At 43.2% G+C, this 27,163-nt stretch overlaps 1 protein-coding gene across 1 annotated transcript in view; it reads left to right on the forward strand.

Moving 5' to 3' along the window:
* Positions 1-27,163, forward strand: part of SYN3 (synapsin III) — a 191,884-nt gene that overhangs the window by 22,618 nt on the left and 142,103 nt on the right. Inside the window, exons 3-4 of the mRNA XM_040559592.1 lie at positions 11,932-11,989; positions 24,338-24,429. Of these exons, the coding sequence (XP_040415526.1) occupies positions 11,932-11,989; positions 24,338-24,429 (150 nt within the window). The remainder of the gene's footprint in view (positions 1-11,931; positions 11,990-24,337; positions 24,430-27,163) is intronic.

The raw sequence follows: 27,163 nt of genomic DNA on the forward strand, positions 1-27,163 counted from the left end.
GTTTGCCTTTTTCATTCAGGTATTTGTTTACAAACAGAAGTTTGGAAGTTTGTTTTCTGTGATATTTGGCAGCAGAGGACCCTTTCCAAAGAGTAGGACAACTGAAGTCTTCTGAAATGTTACAGAAGTGACTTACTGCTCGTAGTGTGCTCCCTTTCAAAGTCTGCTGGTTTAGAAAGCTGGCAGAGAGACCTATTTTGGGGAAAATCGAGACCATGCTTTGAGAAGATGTTCATTGTTCTGTCTGCCAGCTTGTCTCAACACAGAAAAAAAGGAAAGGGTAACACACGCAAGGGGACTGTACCGAAGACTTGGAAGTGAAAGAAGTTGGGTTACCGGGTCTTGGCCAAGGGAGATGATTTTATTGCTCTTTTCATCCCACTCCACTCTTCAGGAAAGTGGTCGCCTTTGGTCTTCTCTGCTTTCCCAGGAGAGGGGGACAAGGTGGGACCTGCCTCCCTGGGGATATCTTCACAAAGCAAGAGCCCTGCACTCTGTTTTGTTTCCTTCGCTTCTCTAAAAGGGGCAGTGACTGAGCACAACCAGGTCAGGCTGCTTCAGCCAGCTTCAAGTAAGAGAGGGGAAATGGTGGGGGTTTTCTGGAAGGAAAAACAACTTCTTAACTGTGGGAAAGTCCCTGATAAGGTGGTCTTTGTATCAAAAGTTTCACCAGCCTAGCGTCTTTTAGCACTGCAGCAGCGTGTTAATGCAAGGTTGTTCAGTTGACAACACCACTCTGGTTCAATCCTGACCTCTCCTTCCTGGGTGCACCTGCAAGTCTCCCAGCAGGTTCACTGACCTCCGTCTCTGCTTAGCTTTTTGCAGTTCCTTGAAGATGCTGCCAGGTGGCAGTCCCTTAATGTAGCATCCTCCAGCTGGGGATGGGAGTGCCTCTAATGCATGAGTCAAGCATCTGGAGCTTAGCCGGCGCTGCTTAGTCCAAACACTGTAATCAGAGAGGAAAACCCTAGCTCGAAGGCCAATAAGTTTTTTTCCTTGAGATTAATGGTGCTGAAGGTAGTCCGGGCAGGGAAGAGAATGGGGAGGGGTTGGACTTTGTTGCAATGTTTTCATGGTTTAAAACACACACTGCATTCAAATCCCTGACTTTATATCTCCCAGCTGCTGGTCTGTCATGCAGACTTTGTGCTCTGCAAACTGCAGAGCCCAAGGAGCAGCAGCTGGGAGTTATAAAGAGGAGGTAAGGCTACCCGTGCTGTCTTCACTCCTCTGCTTGTGTGTAAGCACTCTGTGCATCCTCCTGTCTTGGCTATACCTCTGTTGTCTGTAACTCAACAGTTTCTACAAATGATGGAGGACCCTTTTCACTCCTCCCAGCAATCTGCCTCTATTCAGGCCTACAGATATCAAATAATGCTGCTGACAAAGGCTCCCTGCTTTCCCTCTGTGTCTAAGGTTGTGAGGACACTGATCAAAATCAGGGTATGCATTCATCACAGGATCATGACATACATACAACATGAAAAATGAGGAAATAATATTACCAACCTTTGTCTACCATGGCTCTTTGTAGCATGGGCAGAAATGCATGCTTAGCCTAGAGAGTCTCCCAGCCCTAATGTACCGTGGTATTTTCTGAGAGAGTGTACCAGTGCAACCACTCCAGTAGGCCAGGAGTTTTACTTGCAGTTGATTCTCACATCTCCAGGAAATTCAGTGAGCCCTTGACAGCAGCACTGGAGAACAGTGCCTCTGCAGATGTTTATTATTGGTAACGTACTTCCAGGCAATGCCAGTTATCTTCTTGGTCTCAGCCAGGGTGTTAGGTGAGCTCAAGCTGACCAGTCTGAGGTCAATGGCAGCAACATTTGCCTTGTGCACATCTAAAGAAGCTGGTAATCTGGAGATTCTGGCTGTCCAGTCTGCATCATGTACAGAAACAACCCCAGAATTTGAAATGTGGACAACGACAACCTATTGTTATTTCTGTGCTGGTGATTTGGGGTTTGGAAGAAGCATCATGTCTGCAATGCATTTCTCTTCCACCCACTCTGGTTCTTGCTACTTCTGAAACCAAATTTGGTTTTCAAGAAAGGGTCATTTCCTTTTCTTTTTGAACTAGTAAACTCAACTAGAAAAGATCCCCAAGAAATAACTACTGAAGAGCTACCCTTATTTTAAGGGGAGGGGGCTTCCTCCCCCATAGCAAGTTACACAGGATTTACAACAAGGACTAGCTTGTTCACAGACAGGAAGAATGAGAGACGATAGAATCTGCCATTTGATTTATCTTCTCTAAATGAAAACACTTTCTCATAATTGGAGACTGTAGCATTATTGCCAAGCCAGACATTAATTCATCATCACTGTTTGTATTACAGCAGAGACAAAGAGCTGCAATTATGGATTGGGATGAGGTGTTGCACAAGTGCATGACGAAATGATCTAACAACCAAAATAGGCATGTGCATGTTGAAGGCACTTTAAAGTGACAAATGGCAATCCTATCTATTTTTAAGGAGCTACTCTGTCTCTGATGGCACAGAATAGCACTCTACTTATCTTGGAGATGTAGAGGAAGTGAAAAACACCCATGGGAATCCATGCTCTGTCTTCCTCCATAAAATCTTTGCCACTCCTGACGTGTAGTATGCTCTGGTTTATTCCAAAGACAAAGTACTATAAAAATAATGTGAACTCCACAGAATGCAATCAGCTGCTTTCTGCATTAGCAGCAGTAAAAGTACATTCTATTAAAAGCAAGGGAACTCACCCAGCTTTCTGCTAAAGTGGCAGTGTTTTGACAAATTTTCCATCTTACTCTAAGGCCCTGCTCTAGCACATTGCAAGGAAGCACACAGTTAATCTACCACATGCAGGATGTGCACAAGAGGAAAGCACTATCTGTATGGCTCCCTCATGCTCTTGGCTTTGACAGAGAGCTCTCAGAGGCACCACAGAAGTGACAGTATCCACACATTGACATGCTAAGGAAAAGCTCTGTTTCTCCTCAGCGATTAATGGTGCACATCTCAGATGGGTACCTCCACATAGAGAATGAGAGAGCTACTTGTGGGCCAGGTGAGCAGTAACTGTGCCTTGGGCGACTTCTGAAAATGCATCCACAACCCACCGACAGCAGCTGCCAGAAAAAAAGGGAGCTCAGACATGAATACATACACGCATGTGCACACGCGTGCATGCAAACACACAGCTTAAGGGAGTGAGACCATGAGAAAAGGGGATGGCAGGACTCCATGTAACAGCAGAAGGGCCAACTCTGGCAGCCTGACCTCAGCCAGGAGAAAAACATCCCACCTCTGGCAACTTCTTCACCCAAAGCTCTGTTAAGTAAAATCATGCTCTTACTGGACTGAATGTCTCAGCAGATCAAGCAGGATTTAGAATTGTGAATTGTTAACGCACCTCCTCTGTGAAAATGCTCAGCTTCTGAGCCTAATGCTTCATATTTAAACCGCTTATTTGGGAAGTGATCGAGCACAGCTAAAGTTCCCATTAACAACATATGCTAAAAACATTGCTTTTTGGACCAGACAGCATAACAAAGTTGTTCTTGTTGCATTTGTTAGATATCTTGGTTGCACTTGTGAAATATCTCGTGACAATTTTCAAAGCCATTGGCATGTGTTGTCTGAATTTTAGGCTCTTTCACTTGTTAACAGTGATTATGCTGTCTTGCACAAAAGGCATGTGTCCTGTGTGAGGCAGCTCTATAGGGTAGGATTGTGCCATATGTCACCAAAAGAAAGAGACTGAGAATATTTTAAGAGACACAAAATTGTATTTTTCCCATTTACTTTACAGCCAGATCTGCCTGAACATATTGTCTCCAAAAATTTAAAAATTATGGAAGAGAAAAACTATGATTAACACTGAATGAAATCCTCTTAATACATCTGAAATGGCTCTTTGTATAATAATAATGTCATGGTTCAAGTCTAATTATGGGCTGACCTGACAGGATTACTGTTTTTCACTGGACGGAGGAGATTATCAGCCCTTTTCATTAAAATAAAGCTATTTTTACTTCTGATAGTATATGATAATATTGAGCCTTAAATATGTCATTTGTCCAAAAATATAGCTGGTCAAATAATAACAGTCTAATACAGAATTTTAGTAATTTGGGACTTTCTGAGCCCTATTTTTTTATTTTTTTTATTTTTTTTATTTTTTTGCAAGGAATGGCTTTTCAAAAGTATTCCATGAATGTCATCATGAGTCATTTCATGCTTTCAGTAGGCTGAAGATGATATACGAAAGCTCACATTCAGAGAAATATTTCTGTACTTAACTCACTGAAATATAATGGGAAGTTATGGACTAGCTTTTCAATTTGGGCTTCATTACCATTTATCATTATTATTATTATTCAGAGTTGATACTTCAAGCTTGACCTCAGGAATTTGCTGGTTGAATTACAAAGGTTTGTCTGTATTTCTTGGTAAGAAACCCACAGTCAACTAATATTGTCGTAACCGACTATAATTACGAATTTGCCTTTAATTATACAAGGATAACGTTCTAAAGCTTCATAAGTTCTGTGCAACTATGCAGATATAATTTGAAAAAACTTACAAGTGAAATTTATGTTTTCACAAATCTGGATAAAAGTCTTACATTTTCATTATTTATCCATAGATACCCAGAACTCAATATTACTGTTCCTATAATCTATGCCAAATGTGACTTGAGGGCTGAGCTCCATTTTAGGGAAAATGGAGGCATGCTTGTGTTCAGTGATGTGTGTCTGTATGAGTATGTATGTGCACTTGGAAGCAGCATGAAGATTTTCAAAATTAGACATATTCCCTAGCATACAGGCATAGGGGTGAAAAGGAGGTAAGCTTGTCAGAGGTATTCAGTAAATCACATTTATCACATTGCTTTTCAATCTGTTTTATGTATATCACCATCATGTCTGCCTATATTTTTGTCCTGCATATGTAAAGCAACTTGGGATCTAGTCCTCCTGCGTGAAAGGTGATACAGAAATGTAAAGGATTAGTATCATTACAAAAATAGACACAAGGAATATGGAAAACATTCCCCACCAGGTTATAAATATGCTAATGCAAGTCAAATCTGGGACCTTAATTGCTTTACCAGAGTTCCTACAAATGCATAGAATTTAACCTCAGAATGTCCTGCCTAGTCCTGTACATATTTAAAAAAAAAAAAAAAAAAAAAAAAAAAAAGCTCAGATGTGTTTCTCAAGGCTTGCGAGCCAGATTTCTTCTGCTTGAAAGCCAGCAGCCCTGCCTCAGCTTTGGTGTGAGTTAGCCTGCTTCCCCCACTCCTGAAGTTCAGAGAGGTCAGAAGTGGGCTTCCATTCCAAGGAGGAACCGGGACAAAGCATTGCACAATCCTCAGCAAAATGACACCCCTCGCAAACAGCTCCAGGCCCTACCCTCTAGATTTAGCAGTGTGGAAGTGTGCCAGCAATGTACTATTTTGAATAATATGCAAAATAAACTCGCTGCCTCGTGTCGTGCTTAAAGCACGCCTCCCCCTTCCCCAGCTCTTTGTGGCCAGGAGGAATGTGACCGCAATGCCGGCCCTTCAGAGGGTAGCCTGGGGGGTGAATCGGACCTACAGCGAAGTGTCCTTCCTATCCCGATGGCTGGAAGAAATACAAAAAGCCGTGCCCAAAAGCCTTGCACTCACTCGTGCTTCTTCTCTTGGGTAGCTGCATTGATTACCCCTGTTTCATGAGCAGGAGGTGGCACAGGAAGATGCTGGGGGGTCAGCATTATGTGGGACTCTGCGGTTCCCTGAATAGGAAGAATGCCCTGAATGGTGGTGTCTGCGGTCGTTAAAAGTCCTGGTGGTTTGCCAGCCCAGGTCTCCCCTGAAAACAGGCTTTCGGTTCCGTTTGTCAACTTCTAGCCCTGAGAGAAAGGGAGGACTCACAAAAGAAAACTTAAAAAGCCATTCTCCCTTCCTGCCCCCAGACTTCCCTTTCTGTGGGTGTTCAAGCCAAGAAAACGCTTCCAGCCCTGTAGGGTGGGACCTGGGACCTCGTAAAGAACCTCTCCATGAGGACATCCTTAGTCCAAAAAAGAGCCAGCCCTATACCATCATCACAGCCCGATAAAAATCTCTTGAGGAGCAGGCACGGAGGCGTTTCTTTCCTTAGTGTGATCCCATAACTAAGAATGCCTTGGGGGTTGTTTTACAGTAACCAGAGCAGGCTGGGCTTGTGGTTGTTCCGAGAAGGTAACAGAGGACGTCTGTTCCCACTGACTCGCCATCTGACCTAAGGCACCAAGAACATACCTGCTGAGCTGGCTCTTGGTTAGGTGGCTCCAGCAGCCCCGGCGGTAACAGCAGGGAGAGCAAGTTAATGTCACCCCGGGGTACAGCAGTGCTGCATCCCAGGCTGGCGCTGAAATGTCTGTGGAACTCCTGGAAAAGTATTATTGTATTTAGGAGCCCAAAATTTAGATGTACCTCTTGGTCCTTCCCTTCCTACTTGTAAAGTAGGGTTCCTCTTTCATTCTCTTTGACCTTACCTCTTAGCTATTTAACCACATCTCAGACATTGTTGTCTGAGATGTCAAAACACAACCATCATGCTTATCCATCATTTTTAACATCCTGAACAACCTCCCCTAGGGTTTATTAGGTGCTTCTACAAAATAAAAATTAGCTACCAACCATCCCACACCTGATCGGTGTGTAAAGGTCTCTGGGCTGTAGCAGATGTAGACAAGAGCTCGAGCAACTTTCAGACCCCAGCACTCATGGAGTGATTTTTCTCTTCCCTATGTCCTGGGCAGACAGGACTTGACCATCTCAAAAGTCCTTCCTGTTTGCAGCTGGGAATTGCAAAACTGGGGATAAGTGGTGAGGGGGTTGAGGGCTGGCCCCCAAAGGAAAACCTCCCTTGTTTTCACCCCTGAAGAAAAAAGAGCACAAATGCAACTTGTCTCCCTCCTCCCCTCCCCACTGCCTTTACAGCCCGTTGGGGGCTGGGGGCGGTCAGGGCATTCCAGCGGCTGCTGGCCAGTATCCTGGAAACTGCCTCCTTTTTCCCAGTCCCAGCCCCTTTTATGAAGGAGACAATGCGGACATACAGTGAGTGCCTTGTGCATCACTTGGGCCCCAGGCCCTTTGACACGGGGATTTAGTACAGTGGCCAACCCCCCGCCCTCCCTCCGTGAGGTGCCCCCACACCCAGTTCCAAGGGGTTTGGCCTGGCCTTTCCTAGGCTGGTCCAGAAAGAAACGACGTGCCTTATTTTCCCAAGGGGCTCGAGATAAATATTTGTGTTGCAATTCCAAGGGAAATAATTCAGATAATCCCATAATTTATCCACTGATCCTTTGTGATTTATTTACCGATGTCTTTTCCTCAGCACTTCTCTCCTTCTTTCTTCCACCCACTACCTTGAGCTCCAGGTGAGAAGCAGTCTCCATCCAAAGAGTAGCTTTCCTTTCTTTGCTGCTTGTGCCTTGTTCCAGAGGCACAAACTCAGAGGATTCAGAGGAATTTGCTATTACAATATCTCAGTACCCCTCTTGGTGTGCTCACCATGGCTCTGAGCCTGGGGAGCAAGGACAAACCCACTCCTGAGTTTGTAACTCAAGGCTTCTGTCAAGCAGTGATGCCCCAGAAGGTGCCTGGGCTGATTCACGTCACAGGGGGTTGGGGCTCTGGCTTAATGCTTATTTGCTCATCTAGTTACTCCAAGACATGCTACCAGCAATTGCAATGACATTTGTTACATCAGCTCCGTTGCAGTCTCTTAGAAGATGCTTCGAGCTATATTTCTTGATCTCTTCCTATCCTGAAAAATTAGTTAATGCAGAAGCCATTTTATAGGATACCCTGAGGAAGTCCCATGAATTTAATACAAAACACCAGCCTCTCTTCAAATCTGTGTAATGTGTCATAACCTCTGCTTCACTCAGCTAATGGAGCTGTGGGAATGGCTGGAAGCCCCTGTGCCTCGCAGAGGGGTTGCTGCTCTCATGCCATATTTCCAGGTTGACCCCATCGCGTGTACCCACAACTTTTCCTCCCCTGGATGTAGGGACACACAAGGCTTTGAAGGGGACATGGTGCCATCTGAGGGACCTAATCCCTGTGTCTGCAGACTATGGGCATGGGGGCAGGGGGCACACAGATTTTTGCAGCCTTCTCATGGCTGTAGTGTGAGTTATCCTGCTCACAGGTGGGTTGCACCAGAGGGATAAAATTCACTGCTAGTACTCAAGTGCTTTACAGAGCTGTTTGCAGCTTTGCATCGGTGCTCACATCCCTTGCTCAGAAGAATGCTTCACAGATACCTAAGCCAATAAAGTTATACATGGATTTTCTATGAATTCTCTCTTATGCAGGTAATTCCAGGTGAATTGATGATAACTATCAGGTGTCTTTTTTCCCTGCTGCTATTCAGGACACACTCTGTATGTGGCTGAAAAATCACCTATATGCTTTCTCTAGCCATGGTTGCTGAGGCAGGCTGGGGACTGTTTCATGGCAGCTCTGGAAAACAAGCTTTTTATTCTTTCCAAATTACTTCATAAGTAGAGGCATCAGGCTTCCTGTGGCCCTGTAACCACGTCAGGGCTGAGGCAGAAAGCAGAAGTTATGCTTGCCTAGTGCCCTTGCACCCACAAAACCTATCCCTTTCCAGGGTGTGCAGCTTCCTCGTTGCAAGGAGAGAGGGGTTCAAGGAAAGGTCTTCCCCTGGAGGCCAGGGCAGACCTTTGGCTGTCTATGACGGTGCTTCCTCTCTCCCAGCTGGTGTGGCCACATTTAAACACAATTCCTATCACTGCCAATCCCACCCAAGAACTGTTCTTGAGTGTGGCCCTGCAGTTTTCATCAATCACAACATGTTACATGCTAATTTGCTGAGATCACAGCAACTGCACCACCCCATCTACACCCTCCATTGCCAAATTATAATGCTGTGCTGTGCCAGCTTCAACGTCTGATGTGCTTTAAAACAAAGAGCACTGTAGGCTGCCCAGGAGAGGGGTGGGATTGTATGGCTGGTGTCCCAAGCTGGGGGTGCTGCGGGGCAGCCCCCATCCTGGCTGATGAGCTGCTCCTCCTATTGCTGGTGGTTGGCTGTGGTTGAGGTGAAGGGAGGCACTTTGAGGCTTCTTAGAAAGGATTTGATCTGGTCTTTGGGAGAGGCTCATGGCTGCATTACAAGCTGCCTAGATAACCCCACAGCAAGTCACATTCCTGGGAATAGGTCTGGAGGAGCCCACCACCTAGAAGCTCACGTTGATTTGGGGGAGAGAGCATTCTCAGATGTCTCACCTGCAAGAAATGCCTGTCTTTCTCCTGCATCCCCATCAGAGCAGTGTGTTTTTTCTTTCCTCCATCCATTGTGCACTGTACTTTTGCAGGTAGGGATCAGAAGCCTTTCCTTGTGCTGTGCAGTACTGACCAAAAGATGTTCCCCCTTGCCATGGAGGCATCATGATGTTTCCACAGCATCAGCAATGATTCCAGTTTAATTTCAAGGACTCCAGGGTGAGGCTAAAGCCATTTTTCATTTCAGCATGATAGCCTCCACTGCCAGGGGCTCCGGAACACCAGGTGCGAATTGAAAACATCACTCCATCCATTTCAGAGATGTTTTCAGAAAGAAGTGTTTCATTCTTACCCTGGGCTGTGTCAAAACGATGGGCTGACCAAAATATTTGGCTGCAAATTGCTTAGCACCTGTAGTCTTCAGGGACACTCAGAGCAGGTTAACCCTCCTGGGGGCTGTCTTTGAAAGAAAGTGACATATTGTGCTGTTAAAAGAAAGTTACCTGAGACACGGGATGGGACAACCTGCTTGGAAGGAGGGATAAGGAGAGGTCACACAGCATCTAACTTGAGGATGTCACTCCAACGAATGGATGTGCTGGATGTGCCCATGAGCAGAGCCAGTGTTGTGGAGATGAAAGAGAGGATTTTTTAACTGTGTTGAGGGTAATTTCCTGGACTAGGCAGTGGAAGCCTCTTTGCTCCATCTGTACCGGGCTGAAGACCATGGCTAATCACACTTCATTACAAGCTGAAGCAAAGCAGCACCAAGGAGTCTGCAACCAGCTGGTCAGAAAAGCAGAGAGGCCATAGAGGGAGGAAGTGTGTTTCATAAATGTGGGTAAGGAGTATATATTACGAGTATGCTGGGAATAAAAACAAGCTTGTACCAGTGAGTAGCACGCCTCAAATTTCAGGCCAGTTCCTGTGGGCCCACTTAAAGCTTATTCCAGTTTTTGAGAAGTTGCTGGTTCCAGCAATATCCCCCATGCTTAGGAGCGAGGAATGTTGCCAGACTCAGCCATACCTCTAGAAACACAACGGAATTATTAAGCACATTTAGCGTTCCTGTTTATCGTTAGAGGTGTGATGTCTCAGCCTGTCTGTTGAGTTGCTTTTTTCATGCAACATGTAAAGTCAAAAGAGGGGAAAAAGTGGCCGGAGCTCTGCTTGTCATACTGGACAGGGGTTGTTTGAGCCATTTAGTCTTGGTCACACCTGGCTGTTACAGCATCCCTCACCAACATCCACGCAGAGGTCTTATTAGCACCACGCTGATGGATGGGCTGTTTGGGAAGGGAAGCACGATACAGCCCGCAGATGCCCTCATTACAGCCAAGCAGAAAACTTATGATTTTTTTTTTTTTTGTATTTTTTCCTAATAAAGTAAAACCTTTTGACTTGGTTTGAGCCAGAATCAAAAAAAAAGCAAAGCAACTTTTTTATTTACATCTCACATTGCCGGAGGAGGGGAGAATTCAGCTGAAAACTGGTGTGTTTCAGCCATGGGGAAAATTGCCTTCCTACTGTCTCTCCTTTTTTATTGGAACAAATAGACACATAGTAAAAATGTGAGCCAGCTTCTTTTTTTGCTAATACTATAAAATAGGAAGCAAAGCCGGCTTCCCCTCATTTTCCTTTACTTCTTTATTCTATCCTGTCTTTGCCAATTGGAAACAGAACTCAGAGAGTTACTTTGTCTCTGGAAATAGCTCTTGAAGGGCTTAACTGTGTTTTCAGCGCTTTCCAAATAGAAGAGCATTTTGGAACCGACATGATCTTCCTGAAATTTTAGGGGAGTCTGAGAAAGTAATTTAAGTTCATGTTTTCTCCTATGAAGTCTGTTTGATGAAGGGAAGAAATTGAGAGAAATATTCACAGGGAAAATTCTATTGGCAATTTCCCTGTTGACTAATCAATACAACAAGCTTCATGTGCAAATACGGATGAAAAGGCTAAAATTGCCTGCCCTTTTCCTATGCTGTCTTCTCCAGCACAACTGTCAGCTTTTCCCTCCCTGAAAGTGCTCTCTGGTCTATCTAGCTTAGGCAGCTAGGAGCAGGGGTGCTGGAAGGTGCAAAGAAACAGTCCTTCTTGTGACATTGCTCAGTTCCAAACCAAACACAGTTTCTTGGTTCAGGAGACCCTACATTCATGACACTGTAGATGCGTATACTATTTCTCTAAATTAATAGCAGAAAGGCAAACAATGGAAAAACAACTCTCTAGGGAGAGAGCATGAGAGAAAGCTTTACAAGTATTTCAGCTGTGATGATAAAGATCCTTGCTCAACATCAGGAGAAAAAGTTTCTGATGGCATGCCATACATTGCACTCCCTCTTTTGCAGAATAAAGATTGTGCATTAAAGGAGATTAGCAAGGAATCATTGATTAGAGTTGTTGCTCTGGAAAAGATTAGGAGAACATTTGGTTTTCAGCTTGAAAATGAAATGTAAAAGTCACAAGCCTTGAAGGAACTTTCCGGTGTGGTTTTCATCTGGCTTGGCAGGTTCCTCCTGGAGAACAGAAAGCTGAAAGAAGACAGGAATTAGGAAAACATGCTGTGACCCGGATAGGAATTCTTCAGAAAAAGGAACTGCAGAAGCAAAATAGCATGCAATAAGAGCCCCAAACCTTCAACCATGCCCACGTCTCTCATTTCTTCTGCAGGGCCAAATATTTCCAAGGGAAGAAGGTGAATGGAGAATTCGATATCCGCGTGGAACAGGTCAGTGACAACTGAATGTGGTTGTAAGAAATGTGTGTGGACAGGGCTGAGGTCTCAGCAACAATCTGCAGATGTTCTTCAGAAGAAAGCAACTGGGGATGAGTTTTAATATTTGTCCATTTTAGAACATTATGGAAGACATAAGTGAAAATATCATTTCCTCTCTCCCTGCCTTTGCAGAATCAGTCACTATTTCACCTTAAAATTAAGTTTTCCATTTTGATGATGGAACAATCATTTCTTCCATTGGAAGATTATCTCACAGATCCATATGTGTGCCAAAAAGGTGCATAGGCAGTACACCGCAATGCATGTCGGTGATGTTATGTTCCACATGTGAGCTATAGAAGTCTTCTGACTCATCCTGATTTGAGCCTTAAATCTTTGATTTCCATATGCAAAAGAACTGCACACAGCAAAACCTTTTCAGCCACTGAAATCCCACAGGAACACAGAGGGCTCATGACCTGTTGTCTGATGTGCTCTGCAAGGCACTGGACAAATTCTCTGTTTCTCTGGTAGCCTTGGCACAAGGCATTCAGTTCAATTGAAAACTCTTCATGCTAGGGACTGTTCCCTTCTCTCTGTGTTGGTGTGGTGCCTGGCAAAATGAAGTTCCCATATTGACTGAGGTTTTGAATGTTATCGTTACAACAGAAATGATTATTAATAAATATTTGCAGGTACCTAATTTGAAAGCAAGCATAATGAGAGAGAGATGTAGATATGAATTGGTGATCATGAAGGAATCATATGCTTGCTTTTTCTCCTTTAGGGCTATAAAACTGCTCAGATGGGTAAAGAAAGCTGGTGAATGTTGTTTGAATGACCTGATATTTTCTGTCTTTATGAAGATGGTGATTCTGTGTTATATATATGTGTGTGCGTATTAAAGTACTAATGCAATGGTTTTGAAGACTTTCTCAAGACCCACTGCCCATGACAAGTTGTTCCTTCTCTTTTCAAAGGGCTGTTGTCCTGTTGCCTAAGACTGTATAAGAGAACACGCAGTCAGATCAAATGCTGTTTGTGGGACAGAAAAGTTAGAAGGTTGTTTTTGCAACTGTTATCAATAAATGTTTCATGTTTCTCTTTTTATTGGTATCAAACTTGTTACTTCTTGTTAGCAAGAACAATTCTCACTTGCACTTTCTGATCTAAGTCTTTATTTTGCTGGCCGTAGCAGTAGATGTCCTAAAAGAGAAAAGGAAAAATTTAAAATTTAAAAAAAAAAAAAATCATACTTCTCCCACTGAAGCATAGAATCAAACAACAATTGCCCTTCAAACCTCTGATCCAACCTCCTGTACCATTCAAAGTAGGGTCAGCTTCAAAGCTAGACCTGGTTCTCTTCAAAACGACTTACTAATTTTTTCTTAAATCTCCAGCCTCTGCCTTTGCCCTCATAGTCCTTCCCCTCAAATGTATTCCACCTGAGCTGCTTATGAAAGGCCTGTCTCCAATGGCTGTTGAGTGGATAAGGGCAGAAATGGACTTTTGATCCCTGAGGGGTTGGACCCAGTAATGACCCTTGTCATCGTCACTAAGAGCATATAGCATTTCCTCTAGGATTCCTTCAGGAAGACTCTCCCAACCTGTCTCTTGAAACCCTTCACGTGAGCTGTATGACCATGTTTGAGAAGAGGCACCAAACTGCTCCAATACCCTTAGGCTAGCGTGACTGCTGGTGAGGACCATTGCCAAGTCCCTTGCAGCCCTGTTAAATACTCAACAGAGTTGAGTCTCTCAGTGACTGCAGCTCTGCCTGAGGGAATGAACCCCGCAGAGAGCTGGGGAACAATGAACAAGGGATCGAGCTGCTTCCCCTCGCCTCTCCCCACTCCTCAGATCAGCCAACCAAACCTTGGTGTAGCTGGCAGGGAACTGCTCTTGACTCCACCAGACCTCAAACACAGCAGAGATGATCTCTTTCCCCACTTAGATCACTGTCTACCAAGGGAACACAGAAGCTGCATTGTCGTGGGTAGTCCTCAAGTCTGACCTCAGGCCTCTCTGCATATCGTTGAGGCCAAGTGAGGGGCATTTCTTTCTTCAGACTCTGGCTTTTTGCCCCTTTTTTTTCTTTTTCTTTTTCTTTTTCTTTTTCTTTTTCTTTTTCTTTTTCTTTTTCTTTTCTTTTTCTTTTTCTTTTCTTTTTCTTTTTCTTTTTCTTTTTTTTTCTTTTTCTTTTTTTCTTTTTCTTTTTTCTTTTCTTTTCTTTTTTTTCTTTTTCTTTTTCTTTTTCTTTTTCTTTTCTTTTTCTTTTTCTTTTTCTTTTTCTTTTTCTTTTTCTTTCTTTTCTTTTTCTTTTTCTTTTTCTTTTTTTTCTTTTTCTTTTTCTTTTTCTTTTTCTTTTTCTTTTTCTTTTTCTTTTTCTTTTTCTTTTTCTTTTTTTTTCTTTTTTCCTTTTCCTTTTCCTTTTCCTTTTCATTTTCCTTTTCCTTTTACTTTTCCTTTTTCCTCTTCCTTTTCCTTTTTCCTCTTCCTCTTCCTTCTCTTTTTCCTTTTTCCCCATCCTTTCTTGCCTGAATATCTGGAGTCTTCCTCTATTCTTCGTGCTCTTTCTTGAGTAAGACTCTAAAGTGTTGTGGAACAGCAAACCAGAGGCTGAACACAGACCCTTTTGACCTGAAAAAAAAACTTTCTTCCACAATCTTCTTATGGGAAAAAAAAAAAAAAGGTAGGAAATAACTGTGCTTACCCAGCTGGTGCACACCTTTCTTTTTGAGTTCCACCAGTTCACCAGTCTTCGCTACTGTAATGGTACCATGAACAGCACAGAGACTGTGTGGTGGCTACTCAGTTCCAGATGAGCTCTGAATCATGTCAGGGTTTGACTCTCAGGGATCTCTTGAGCTACTTGGTTTTCTCAGTAAGTTCATGTAGTTTTTCAGCTTTCCATTTGATCTTGCTTCAGATATCCACATATCATTGCCTCAACCAGAAACACAGTTTGCCTTAGGAGAATTTTTAATACCTTATAGGGAAAAAAAAAACACTTTTGATCTGAAAAGCTAAATAACAAAAAAATTTGAATGGCAGAAAGCAGTGAAAGGAAATATCCAAATGTTTAACAATCTTGAAAAACCACATTGGGAAAAAAAGAACTGCTGTAATTTTTCTGACAGCGCTTTTTTTTTTTTTTTTTTTTTTTTTTTTTTTTTGCCATTCTTCCAGGATGTTCAATACTTGGTTTAAATTGAAGGAAGAATTTGCCGTGCTGCTTTTCTCTTTCATCTCCATCCTTATTACATCTTCCTTCCTTTTTAGCAAGCCATTTGGGCAGTTTTTGGGTGGAAGCAGAGAAGGAAAATGGGATTTTTTTTAAAGTCACGACATCACTTATTTATAGTGGAGTAGGAGCACTGAAAGCAGCACAGTCTTTCTCTCTCTCTCCCTCTCTCACTCTCAGCAGCGGGGAGTCAGTTATCTAATCTGGTTGTACTCCCCTACCCGCTCTCCGAGCTGCCTCTCCCCCTTGGCTGTCATTCGAGGAATGCAAGATGTATGTGATCATGCTGTCTCGCTCTCTCTGTCCCGCACACCCAAAATTGTGGAAGCCATTGGCTGATTTCAGCTGAATTTGAGAAACAGGCAGGAGTTTCAAGATATTAAGTTTCTACAAGCTTCTTCAGCAGAGGTGAAATCAGTTCTTAGACACTGGATAACCCACAGGGAAGAGACTGTTAAATGCCATCCAGCTGCTCAGGGAACCACGTCTGTAAGTCTCAGCTTGTATAAAAATAGGTTTTAGAGACTCTCAAAAAAGGTTTTTCTGGTTATTTAGCACAGAAATGAACTGAACGACCTCAGTGCCACCTCAGTCCCTTGTTCTTTAGCTAAGTCTGTTACCACTAACAAGGGACAAGAGTCACTGTGGGCACCACCTGGTGCCAATGAGTAGCAGAAAGAGCTGTCAGGGACACTGCTGCTGGTATGTATACTGTCCAGCCTCTGCTCTCTCCTGTGATTCATTAAAATGAATGTGACTTTGTTTCCACCTTTGTTTCTTCTCTTCTAATCTTCAGCATAATGCCCCAAACATATCTATTAATTTGCTTTAAAGGTTGCAGCATTTGTTACCACACATCCTTAACTGAAACCCAGACACAATTCCATTTTCTCCTCCCTGCTGGCTGCAGAGGGAGAGGCGTTCAGCTGAGGGCTGAGAAACTGGGAAGCAAATGTGCTCCTGGAAGGAGGCAGGAGAAAAGGAGACATGGGAAGCCATGCTGTAAAGTGAAAGAGGCAGAACCAAACGCCTTTGGTAGCAGCGAGGGCTCCACTCCTGGGACACAGAGAAGCAGAGTTATTGAATGACTTTTATTTTCAACAGTCCCATGGGGGCTGGAGGCATTCACAGTTAAAGTGCACACAGAGAAGATCACTGATGCCAGCAGTATCTCATCATATGAGCTGTTGTACTTGCCTAATAGCCTCCATTGTTACATTAGTCACATTTATGGATTTCAGCTCATCCAGCATAATGTCTTTTTCCAAAGCTTACTTGCCCTCTTAGCCTGGATGTCAGAAGACCCCCCTGAGAAAATACAGCCAAAGCCAGGAAAACTACTGGGGGGAAGGAGATTATCCCTGCATGCAGGTATGCAGTGTGTCTTTCCTCTAATGGGACAATGAATCTTTCCACCTGCATTTTTTCATAAATATAGTGCTGGCATCAAAATAACCTGACTGACATCCCTGAGTCCTGTCTTTGATGCTAATCCCCAGAGTGAGGCACAGTGTAGCTCTGCAGCTTTCTCTCTTTACCCCATCAGTAAATGGGGTATTCCTGCAAGAATTAGGCAGATAAATGCGTGGTTTGATTTTAGTGTAACATAGGTTTGCAAAAAGTAAAGCTTAAATGCAAATACTCTCCTGGATTGGGGTCTCACTTCCTTTGGAAGCAGTTTTGATTACGTTTCTGTTATCTGGATTGTTTTTTCCACTATATGTCCTTCTGTAGCAATGGTAGTCATTCAAGAGACTGAATGAATCACTGATCAAAAAGTGAAAATCTGTTTGACCTATTCCCATTAAAACCCTGATAGTTTAAGTCTTACTCAGTGAGGGTAAAACCCTAAGCTTTGAGAAGCAGCCGAGTCTAAAAATACACCTGCTAACTTATGCTAAAAATAAGGGGTTTAGGTTTTGAACCACATTGTTGCTTTTGCTTGCCTTAAGATTTCTGGCTTTGAGAACTGTAGGGTATACTGCAGGGTATACTTCAGCTCTTTTCCTCTGGAAATACAAAATCTAGGTGGTTTTTGTTTGTTTGTTTGTTTGTTAGAAATGAAAAGTATAAGTTTGATAATGTAAGTTGGCCCTAAAGCTAAGCTAAGCTTAAAGAACCTATAAGTGCCACAGGAGCTGATGCTCTTCTGAAATCAATTATTAATTTTAGTTTTATCTTCTCTGACCATCTTTCTCCTTCACTAGCCAGAGGACAGAAGACATTAGGAAATACAGTACACTCAGGAGGAGAAGGAATTGTACCATAGGCCTTATGCTCTGTGAAACATTTTCCATCTCTGGAGGCAACTGGTATTAATTCAATACCTCCTTCACCACATTCTCTGCCTTGTCCCAAAGAAAACAAAACTATGCATGCTTTAAGGATTTCACATGACTCTGGGATTTCCAATATGGATCATAAAATGTCCTGGGTTGGGGTCTCCTTGTGCGTTAGGCTTTCCCTGTGCACAAGGATGCTGCATGGCTGTGTGCCACCGGCAGAAGAGGGGAGGGGAGCTGGGGCTGAGACGTGGACAGCTGCAGACCCATCAGCCAGCTCGTGGCACTGTGGGCAGTGGCCAGGTGAGTGGGACACTCACTACCTGTCCAGGATACAGATGCCCACAGAGCAGAAGATGTGCAGAATGGGATCACTGGGATGACTGTGGAGACCTGAGTTATGAAAGGGGACCGAGAGAGTTGAGTTTGTTTATGCTGCCTAAACAGAGGCGGAAGGAGACATTACTGCTTTTAATAAGTACACCAATTTAAGAAAGGGTTTCATGACATGGTACCTGCAGCAGCAATGGGTCGTACCCTATGGCTCTGGTGGTCTTCTCCAATTCTGTCGTGCATTGACTGAAGAGAGCACATGAGGGAAACAAGAGAGCACAGACCTGGCAGGCAAGAGCAAGCAGCACTTCTTAGAGTCTTGACCCTCAGGGTACCTTTCTTTTAGATATTTCCTGAAGGCATTTTAATATATTCAGAGATGTCTTTCCTGGCATTAGGTAATTGATAGTGGAAGGGGGAAAAGTGTGAAGGAGGTTTGGTGAGGCCAAGAAGTTTCTCAAAATATTGATTCCTGTTGTTTGTCCAGAGTCTTCTTCCCACCATTTCCTGCCATTGACAAGGTGGGTCCATCTCTGTCTGACATGCATTCTTCTCGCACAGCTCATTCACTTGTTCCCTCTGCCTGGTTTATTTTCAGGGAATGATTATTCAGTGAACTCCTATGTACATGCTTCTGGAAAAGTCTTGTGGTATAGATTATGACTCCATTGGCAGCATTGTCAGGAAAAATATTGTACTTGGCTCACACAGGAGATAATTGTAATACAAATCATGTCTTCCAGTTCCATTGTGCTTCTAGTTCTAAAGCAATATTTTCATGTGCAGCATAAGGTGGTCTTTTCAAAAGGTAGAGTCTGATAGGCCCGTGTGTGACTGTGTGAATTAGCCTCTCATCAAATAACTGTATAATTTTTATTCATTACACGCTTAAGGTGTGGGGTTTTTTTCCAGCTGAAAGCCAGAAAGTAGTTCAAGAACAGCAACAAAAGTCTCACAGCTTTTCCACATACAGGCATTCATGAAAAAGAATTCACGAATAAAGGAAATTGGAAGAATAGCAAGAATGACTTAAAATTGTGAATTTCTTAAATATCTAGAATCTTTTTTTGTTATTTGATTTTCCATTTGTTTTTTGGAGGCTTTCAGAGTTCATGCATTTGAGCTATTTCCTGGGATCAAAAGGTTTAGAAATGTGGTTTTGCTAACTAGAACTCCAATTGTCAGGCAGTCACATGGTTTCTGAAAAGAAAATTTAAGAGACAACTCCAAACACCATTGGAGCTGACGTGCCACCAGCACTCTCCCAGGTCAAGGCATCAGCATCAGCACTGTCTGTGGGCTAGGAGCAGAGCATACGTCCTAGCTTCAGGTCTTGTAAAGAGCAGTGGTGGTAGCTGTACTTGGAGCTGCACAGCAGTGTTCCCCTCCCAGCTGGGCCCTCTCTATTGTCCCCAAGGAACAATGTCTCAGCAGAGAGATTTGGGAATCAGGGGTTGCTTAATCTCTAATTCCTCATGTATGTGATTAATTCATGCATCAAGTACACACTGCCCCGGTCCTCCCCCTGTTCACATCCATATGATTTGTTCACTCTCCTGCCTGTGCAGGGATTAGGGACTGCTTACCTCCCCCATGAAATGCTTGTAATGGTTGTAGTGAAATGTGCTGTTACTGGAATGTAGTCTGGTGTCTGCCAAAGTCTCTCTTTCCTTATACATATTGGAAGGTCCACCAAAAAACTAAAGCATAAAATCCACTAAGGAATGTATGCAATTTGATTAGACATTAGTAATTCTTCATCTCAAGTGCCCAAGCCATGACACGAACCAGCCTGTTATTCTGACTGCATTTTGTGTCACAGGAAAGGAGGAGCAAAATAGACATGCAGTGATAATTGGTGAGAAGTTGCAAGAGCAAGATCAGATGAGCAGAGAGCTTTGGTCAGAGGCTGGTTTTGCAGCACAGTTTACTGGGAAATGAGACAGAAAGTCTCACAGGGACATGGGAATATCTGGGGAGATGGATGGTGCTTTCCAGGTGGAGAGCTGGCTCTAGAGGGAGCTTAAAAAAAAAAAGGCAATACAATAGCAGTCCTTTTGCTCGGGTTCTGTCCCTTGTGATCCTGCCTACTATTTAACAAATCTCACCTCAGTCTCTCCATGTCAGTTCATCCCCAGAGCTCCAGACCTCCAGTTACAGCAGGCTGGGGGAAGGAAGAACACTGGAAAGGATACAGTAAGGTCAGGACCTAGATCATGGGTGCACAAACGTGTGTGAACACAGCAGGGATCGGAAAGTAGAAGAGGAGCAGCTTGGGTGTGCATACTGAGCATTGTCTCAGTGACACAGGGGTGAGACCAAGGAAACCAGCCCTCCCAGGCCTGTGGGGTGGTAAATCACAACTGGTGGGTAGGGGAGAGACAAAGGAGATAGGAACTGTGGAGCTCCAGTGTGCCCCTAGGAGGAGGGGAGAGCGGCCCCCTCAGAAGACCCCTGCTCACTTGCAGAAGGCTGGAGTGTGATGCCAGACTGGAATATATGAGCAGGAGTTTCCTTTGTAAGGCAAGTGGCTTCATCCTTCCATCTTGCTCAGCAATGGTCAGGTCTCAGCTAAAAGATCATGGTGACTGGGCTGTCACAACCCAAGAATATTGCGGCCTCACCAGAGTGAAGCCCAGTGACAACAACAACACTGCTGAACATTGCCTAAAAAAGAATCTTATAGGAATTGGGTTGTTTTGTCTAGGGAAAAAAAAAGAATAATTAAAAATTAAAAATAAAAATAAAAATAAAAATAAAAATAAAAATAAAAATAAAAATAATAAATGGAAGAAGGAAGGGTAAGTCTTCAAGCAGTAAGTCTTCAAGTTCTGCAATGGGCTTAGAAAGCAAGAGGAGAAACTTAGGCGAGACATCAGGAAAACTTTCCAAGGTTGTTAAAGCACAGATTGCCTGAAGAGGCTCCTTAATCATGGAAGATACAAAAAAAGTTACATAGCACCTACACACAATGGCAGAGGTAGACCTGATCCTGCCTTAGGAAGGAGAGATGGTCTGTCTGATGTCTTAAAGTCCTTCCACCCCCGTCTTCTGTTATTCTGTGAAACATGGTTTATGGTTTAAATCCAGCCTGAACACATGCCTCCCAGGAAGCATTTTAACATATGGCTGTCAGGCCAGACATTCCACTACAGCATAATTTAAAATGACAAAATCCTCTTTGTTTCATTCTCAGCAAACAGAAACAGAAACCCTAACATAGTTCAACAGAAAGATCTCCAGTACCTAGGGAACACTGATGTGAGAAACGGAGAGTAGCTTGAGATTTTGTCCAAATGATCTGGAGAGATTTGTGAATCCAAATACCTGAAATAGTAGGAATTTTAAACATAACTATCCTCAAAATATTTGTGGGCACCCTCTCAAATCTGGGCCTCACAAAGATTCAAAATACAAGTCCCACAGTCTGTATTAAATTATTCTTAAGATGGACTGTGTCATGTTTGTCACATGTGGTTCACTCTTGCCCTAGATGTTTTTGCAGCCACTGGCACCATCTGCAAAGCAAGTATAAAACACCATCTGACGTATTTCTGCCTAATTTTCGATGGGTCCTAACACAAATGGCTGTGCAGGGCAGTGGAGAGCTGGGCTCTGCAGGTTTGTGCAGTTACCTGTCACTCTATCTGCTCGGGCTGCTTTCAAAGGCCTCTTTGTCTGCAAGGTAAGAGCAGGCTGGAGATGATCTCAGACTTGAAAGCCCAGCCAAGGGAAATCATTAGGCTACAAAACCCACAAAGTCAAAAATACAGGGAGCACTGGAAAATCAACAGGAAACTATTTCTGCTGACTGAAGTTTTCAGCCTTCTTCCAAGCGCCAGCTCGCAGCGGCCTGTCGGATCGGACAAAGCAGCTACACGAGAGCAGCAATGGTCCTTGACTTAGCTCATTAAAGCTAAGTGCCAGGGAAAGATTAGGGACTCTTCCTCAGCTGTGGTCATATATCTGGGCGTTTTGGGGCTGGGGTAGTGCTGTGGGTTTGCAGAGTCCCGCAGGCCCTGTTTCTCCTCGCTCTTTGCCAGGGTGCCCTAGACAACGGTTGCCACAAGAGATTTCTCCCTTTCTTCTGGCTCTCGACATTAGCAGGCCTGAAATTGGTCCTGGCAGTTTGGTATGAAGCACTTACCAGCTCGGGGGATTCCCAGGCCTGTTTGGATGTCAGGTGTCTGAACACAGCTTTGTTTGGTCCGACCGCCTCTGGGCAATGCCTGTCAGGCTGGCTTAATTCAGCTATACTTGCCAGCCATCAGATGAGGACTCCCCATTTTCAGCCCCAGCAAAGCCAAGTGTTAAGTCCTGTAGTACAAAAAAACACTATGGAAATGATTATGGAAGAAAAGCATAAAAAACATGAAAATACAGGCCTAAAGCTTCCTTCTCTAGCTCTGGCTTTCATATCTGATGATGCTTCCCTCAGCTGCAGAAGCCAAAGGTCCAGCTCCATAGCTCTCTGAATGGGATCTCTCTGCAGCCACAGAGGTGGAAAACCCATCCTTTCATCTCCCCATTCCATAAAGCTTCTCATGACCACATGTAAGCTAACAAGCAGGTATGCTGTGTCCCACTTGGAGCCACTGGAGAGATCACTGTTAGTACCCAAAGCATCTCTTCTTGCTGAATTTGTTCGAGGTGAACTCGCCACTACCTATATCTACTGAGCTTTTTAAACATATTAAATGCAGGTGACTTTTAGAGGTATGGATTTTTTCTCTCAGATCCAATATGATCACTGAATATCAGCTAACCTGCAGCATGGCTGCAGCCAAGCAATCTCATAAGAAAAGGCCAGCAAGTCACCTGAATCACTGCCATTGTGTGTGTGTGTGTGTGTTTGAAGTAGGATTTACTTCTTGGCAACAAGAATTTTCCCCTTCCTTCCATTATAATTGGGAGTTAAAATGATGTAAGATCATGTAAGGGTGTTGCTTTGAAAAGTTTACACAGGGCCGCAGACATGAAATCCCATTACATCATCAGGTCAACAGTCCACAGTCATTGCTTTACAATTACATGGATTTTAAAAAAAGAAAGTTGGAAGTGATTTTTTCATTTGTCGTCTGGCCTCTGAGCCTTTACAGGTGCATCAAGTCTCCATCTGCAAGTTTTTTCCACTAGGAAAAAAGACATGTTTTTTTCTTTTTTATTATTTTTGTATTTTTTTCTATGTAAAAGTTGTTCCTGGCACTATCTTCCAGTTCCATCTAGTAGAAATATCAGAACATTAAATACTACAGGGATCTCAATAAAATCACAATAAGCAACACCATCTAAGTGCTCTGATATTAGGTAGCCACTGGTAAGGAGATGATTTTACTGCTGCCCAGTCTCCACCATTCTACCTCTGAAAGAAATGCATTAACAGGCAGGAGAAAAAAGCTGTTGAAAGGGAGAAGGCAAAATTTTCTGTCTGAAGAACTGACACCTGGTTATTTATATATACAGGGAAACCTCAGCTTGAGCAGGCAAACCCAATAATTTAAAATAGGATTCTGAAACCATAAAGGTTAGCTGGAAAGCAAAACTTTGCACAGTCCAGCAAAAAGCACAATAAATGAATAAGTTATGATAGCCTAAGGTCTACTCACTGGCTCATAAAGGACAGGTTTAGGGTTTGGAGCCCGAGTTTAGTGCAGATCAACCAATCCCAACATCCTCCTCCTGCTCCGAGTGGCCTGGGCCCACCAAGTCCCGCTGGCACTGCTGCATGCCCGGAGCACAGCCAGCTGCCATGCCACAGGATTGTCACACCTCTTGCCCCGTTAATCGCTGTGATTTGTGTCTTAACCTTCACTGACACTCTATGCAGCCAGAATCACTCAGTGCACATTTGCCTTCTGCTCCCCACAGCTTAAACATTCCCTGCCAACCTTTCCAGACTCGTAAGTCGCACCTCTTTTAGAAGATAAAGTGTTTTAATAACTGTGCAGTACCATTAATAGTCTGCCCAGCTTTGCTAACCCTTTAATAGTTAAAATCTTAACAAGTAAACCGAGTTAGGTGGGTGCCGCTGCTTATCACTTTCCTATAGCATAATGAGGCCTTTTAGCTATTTATGGAGGTTTAAACCCTTTGTATTAGGTTTATGGCTGGCCAGTGGCATGACAGCCAGCTCAGACATAATTCTAAATGAATGTTTCCAAGTGGAAACTTGGAATTTGAATTCAAATGACCTTACCTCTTATTATTATTCTTTCCTGTATGTGTTTTTCATCTTGCTCGTTCTTAATTCCTTCAGTACTTATTACTGCAATAAGCCTAATCCTGTAAGTTTGTACACCCAAGTGTGGGAGCCATAAATACTTCTGCAGCCTCTCTGGGGCAAATCAGCTGTAACAGGATCTCCCATGGCCTCACAGAAAAAAAAAAATAATAATAATAATGGAAAGGCAAATTCCATCTGAAGACAATTCTGTGTCTGTGTTCATGTGTTTATGTCTCTGCTGTCCTTGAGTAACGCTCTGTCCTTTTGCTCCACTCCAGGCTGAGTTCTCCGAGCTGAATCTGGCTGCATACGTCACTGGTGGCTGCATGGTGGACATGCAGGTCATGAGGAACGGCACCAAGGTGGTAAGGTGAGGAGTGCCAGCTTTTCTTTATAATCCAGCTTTCTGGGGAGATCCGGGAGCAAGCAGGATGACCTCAGGGTCTGGGCAGTATCTGAAGTAGAGCAACACAGACCTGATGATTTCAAAGTTTCCCAAAAGGGGTGGAAAGATTGACCTGACTGGTGGTTTTGTATCAGGTCTCAATTGCACATTATGCCATACAGTCATAGCTTCCAGTCCAGACCCTTCATGCAACCACAAGTGCCTCCTTTTTAGGTTCTTTTTAGCCATAGACCTCCTAATAAATGGACAGACAATGGATCTTCCTTTCCCTTGATTTTTCTCTCCTATTGTGTCAACAAACTAACCTTCACTGTAAACAGAGGTTTGCATTCATTAGCCTACCCGTGTTAGGTCCTGACTCTGGCAGACTATCATTGCGATAGCCACAAAGCCCCTCTATAAACATAATCCTCCCCAATCACACAATGCTTCCCCAATCACACATCCAATTCACTTTCCAAAAGCATTGTTTCCCTTCTTTCTGACACCAGAGTGCCCACAATTTGGACTTAATGCTATACAAAGAGCAGTGTAAGTTGTTGTATCTGCGTAAGATGTTAAAATGTGTCTGTTTACATAGCCCTGAAATAACTTTCCACCTTTCTATTCCCCAGGCTGTATCTTTATTAGTTTCTGTCATTACAATTTTCAACTCTATATTTCATCTTTGATACAAAAGCTTTTCCTTGTTCATGTAGAAATCTCATTGCTATTCCCAATCCATTTTCCTAGCCTTCCTACTTCTTTTTGTACCAATTCCCTTTTCTTTTTAGTGCATACAACATCTTGAAGTTTAATATTTTTCACACATTTAATTACTCTTTTGTCTGTTTGCTTCTTGTTCGGAAACAGAAATACAGATATGTGTTATACCATGCAGGGAGATTTTTGAAAGGGATTATTACAGCAGCTGAAAAATTGTGATTCTGACAGTGCTGGGCTCAGTTTAATTTCTGAGGACGTCATTTCCAGCCCAAACAGTCCAAAACAACACTTGTCACTGTCAGTTAGCTGTGACTGTGGTCCATCAATTCATTTCAGGTCTTGACATCTCTTAGTATGTCCGCAAGTCTCCGTTCTTTAGTACAATTTCATGAGTCTCTGCTAAAAACTTTAAAGGTTGAGTCTGTTACATCCATTTGCTTTCTCTCATCCCATGAATGTCTGTTTCTCAGCGAAAGACAGCATACGTCCTCTGAACCTACCGCTGTAGCATCCATCAGACAGTGCGCCGCACTAATCTGCTCTTGTGTTCACTTGCTCATGACGCTGGAAGGCTTCCCAAGAACCATTTCCTAGGTTGATCACATCTTCATTTTCCTTCCCATGCCTTTCCTCTCAAAGCCATTCATATGTCTGGCAGAAAGCTCTTCAGCTATTAAACTGAAACTGAAGACAAAATTTATTTCACAGGAGTGTCTGTGGCATAGCATTCATGTTTCTGCTTGTGGTATATACAAATGCACCAAAACTAGCCTCGTGTGGCTATTTATATATGAAACATGTATTTATATATGAAAATGCGTATGTTTTTATGAGTGGCAGTAGTTCAGCTCTCTGTGTTTTCATCTATGTATGCTTATGGAGGAGGTGGATTTGCCTCTGCTTGTGTAGAGATGCATATTGCTTGTCAACACGCCAAGCTACTGTTGACACTGTAACCCATTGGGAGCACAGAGTGGTGCACACACCAGGGTGCAACCACCTGGGTGCAGCTTGCTTCCCACTCCGTTCAAAGCCCCCCCATCATGCCCACAAGAATGCTTTCCCTGGCCAGAAGCTCACCCGTGTGCACCAACCCCTCTGATGACAATGGGGTTCTAGTCAGGAGAGAGCGAGAAAATGGAAAGGACTGACAAGGATGTAACATCATAGGAATAAATTAGTGGTTCTAAGCTATTGTCCTCAGCAAACACTATTGAAGGAACCAAGAAGGCCTTGAGAGAAACAGGAAAGGAATTTCTGCTACCCAAAGCACTCAGAGGCTGCTCGGTTAAAAGCTGCTTGTACTTCAGGAACAGAAAGGTCCCAGGACCTGAGAACCACAAAAGTAACGAAAGAATTTTGGAAAAGAGATTTATCAATACTGATAATTATGATAGCAGTCCAAATAGTAAGAACAGTAAACTTTAATAAATTAGAATGAACAAAAATTGAAATGAGAGACTAATATTTATAGGATACCAGATCTTTTGACTTGGATGCAATCCTTCAGCCTTGGTGAACACAGACTGAGGCCACCAAGGAAGTGTTCTTGGTGCTTACACATCTTTTTTTTTCCATCACTTATTGGGCCTCTGTTAATTATTAAGCAAGATATTTAGTCACAAGTCAGAATGGTTCTAGCTGGTGGGTTTTGAGCAGCCTGAGCCCATGGAAATCCCACCTACAACATATAGGAAGGTAATATGGCAGTGTCTTGCTAACAGATACATTTAGGATTCTCCCCCTGCAGGAACCCTGCCTTCTTCACACTCCTCTTCAAAGCAAAGGCAACGGAGTGTGGTGGGTTGGTCTAAAAACAGTGAATGCACTACAGGCCACTGGATTTTAAACCAATAACATGATAAACACTGTTGTTATTAATATTAATAATAACAGTAATAATAGTAATAAAGCAAGCACTAGGGTATTCTCCCTAGTCTTATATAATGTTAATTTAACTATTAGCCTATTAAATTCTGCCATGAATGAGAAT

This window comes from Cygnus olor, chromosome 1 (genome assembly GCF_009769625.2).
Source record: "Cygnus olor isolate bCygOlo1 chromosome 1, bCygOlo1.pri.v2, whole genome shotgun sequence".
Taxonomy (NCBI): Eukaryota; Metazoa; Chordata; class Aves; order Anseriformes; family Anatidae; genus Cygnus; species Cygnus olor.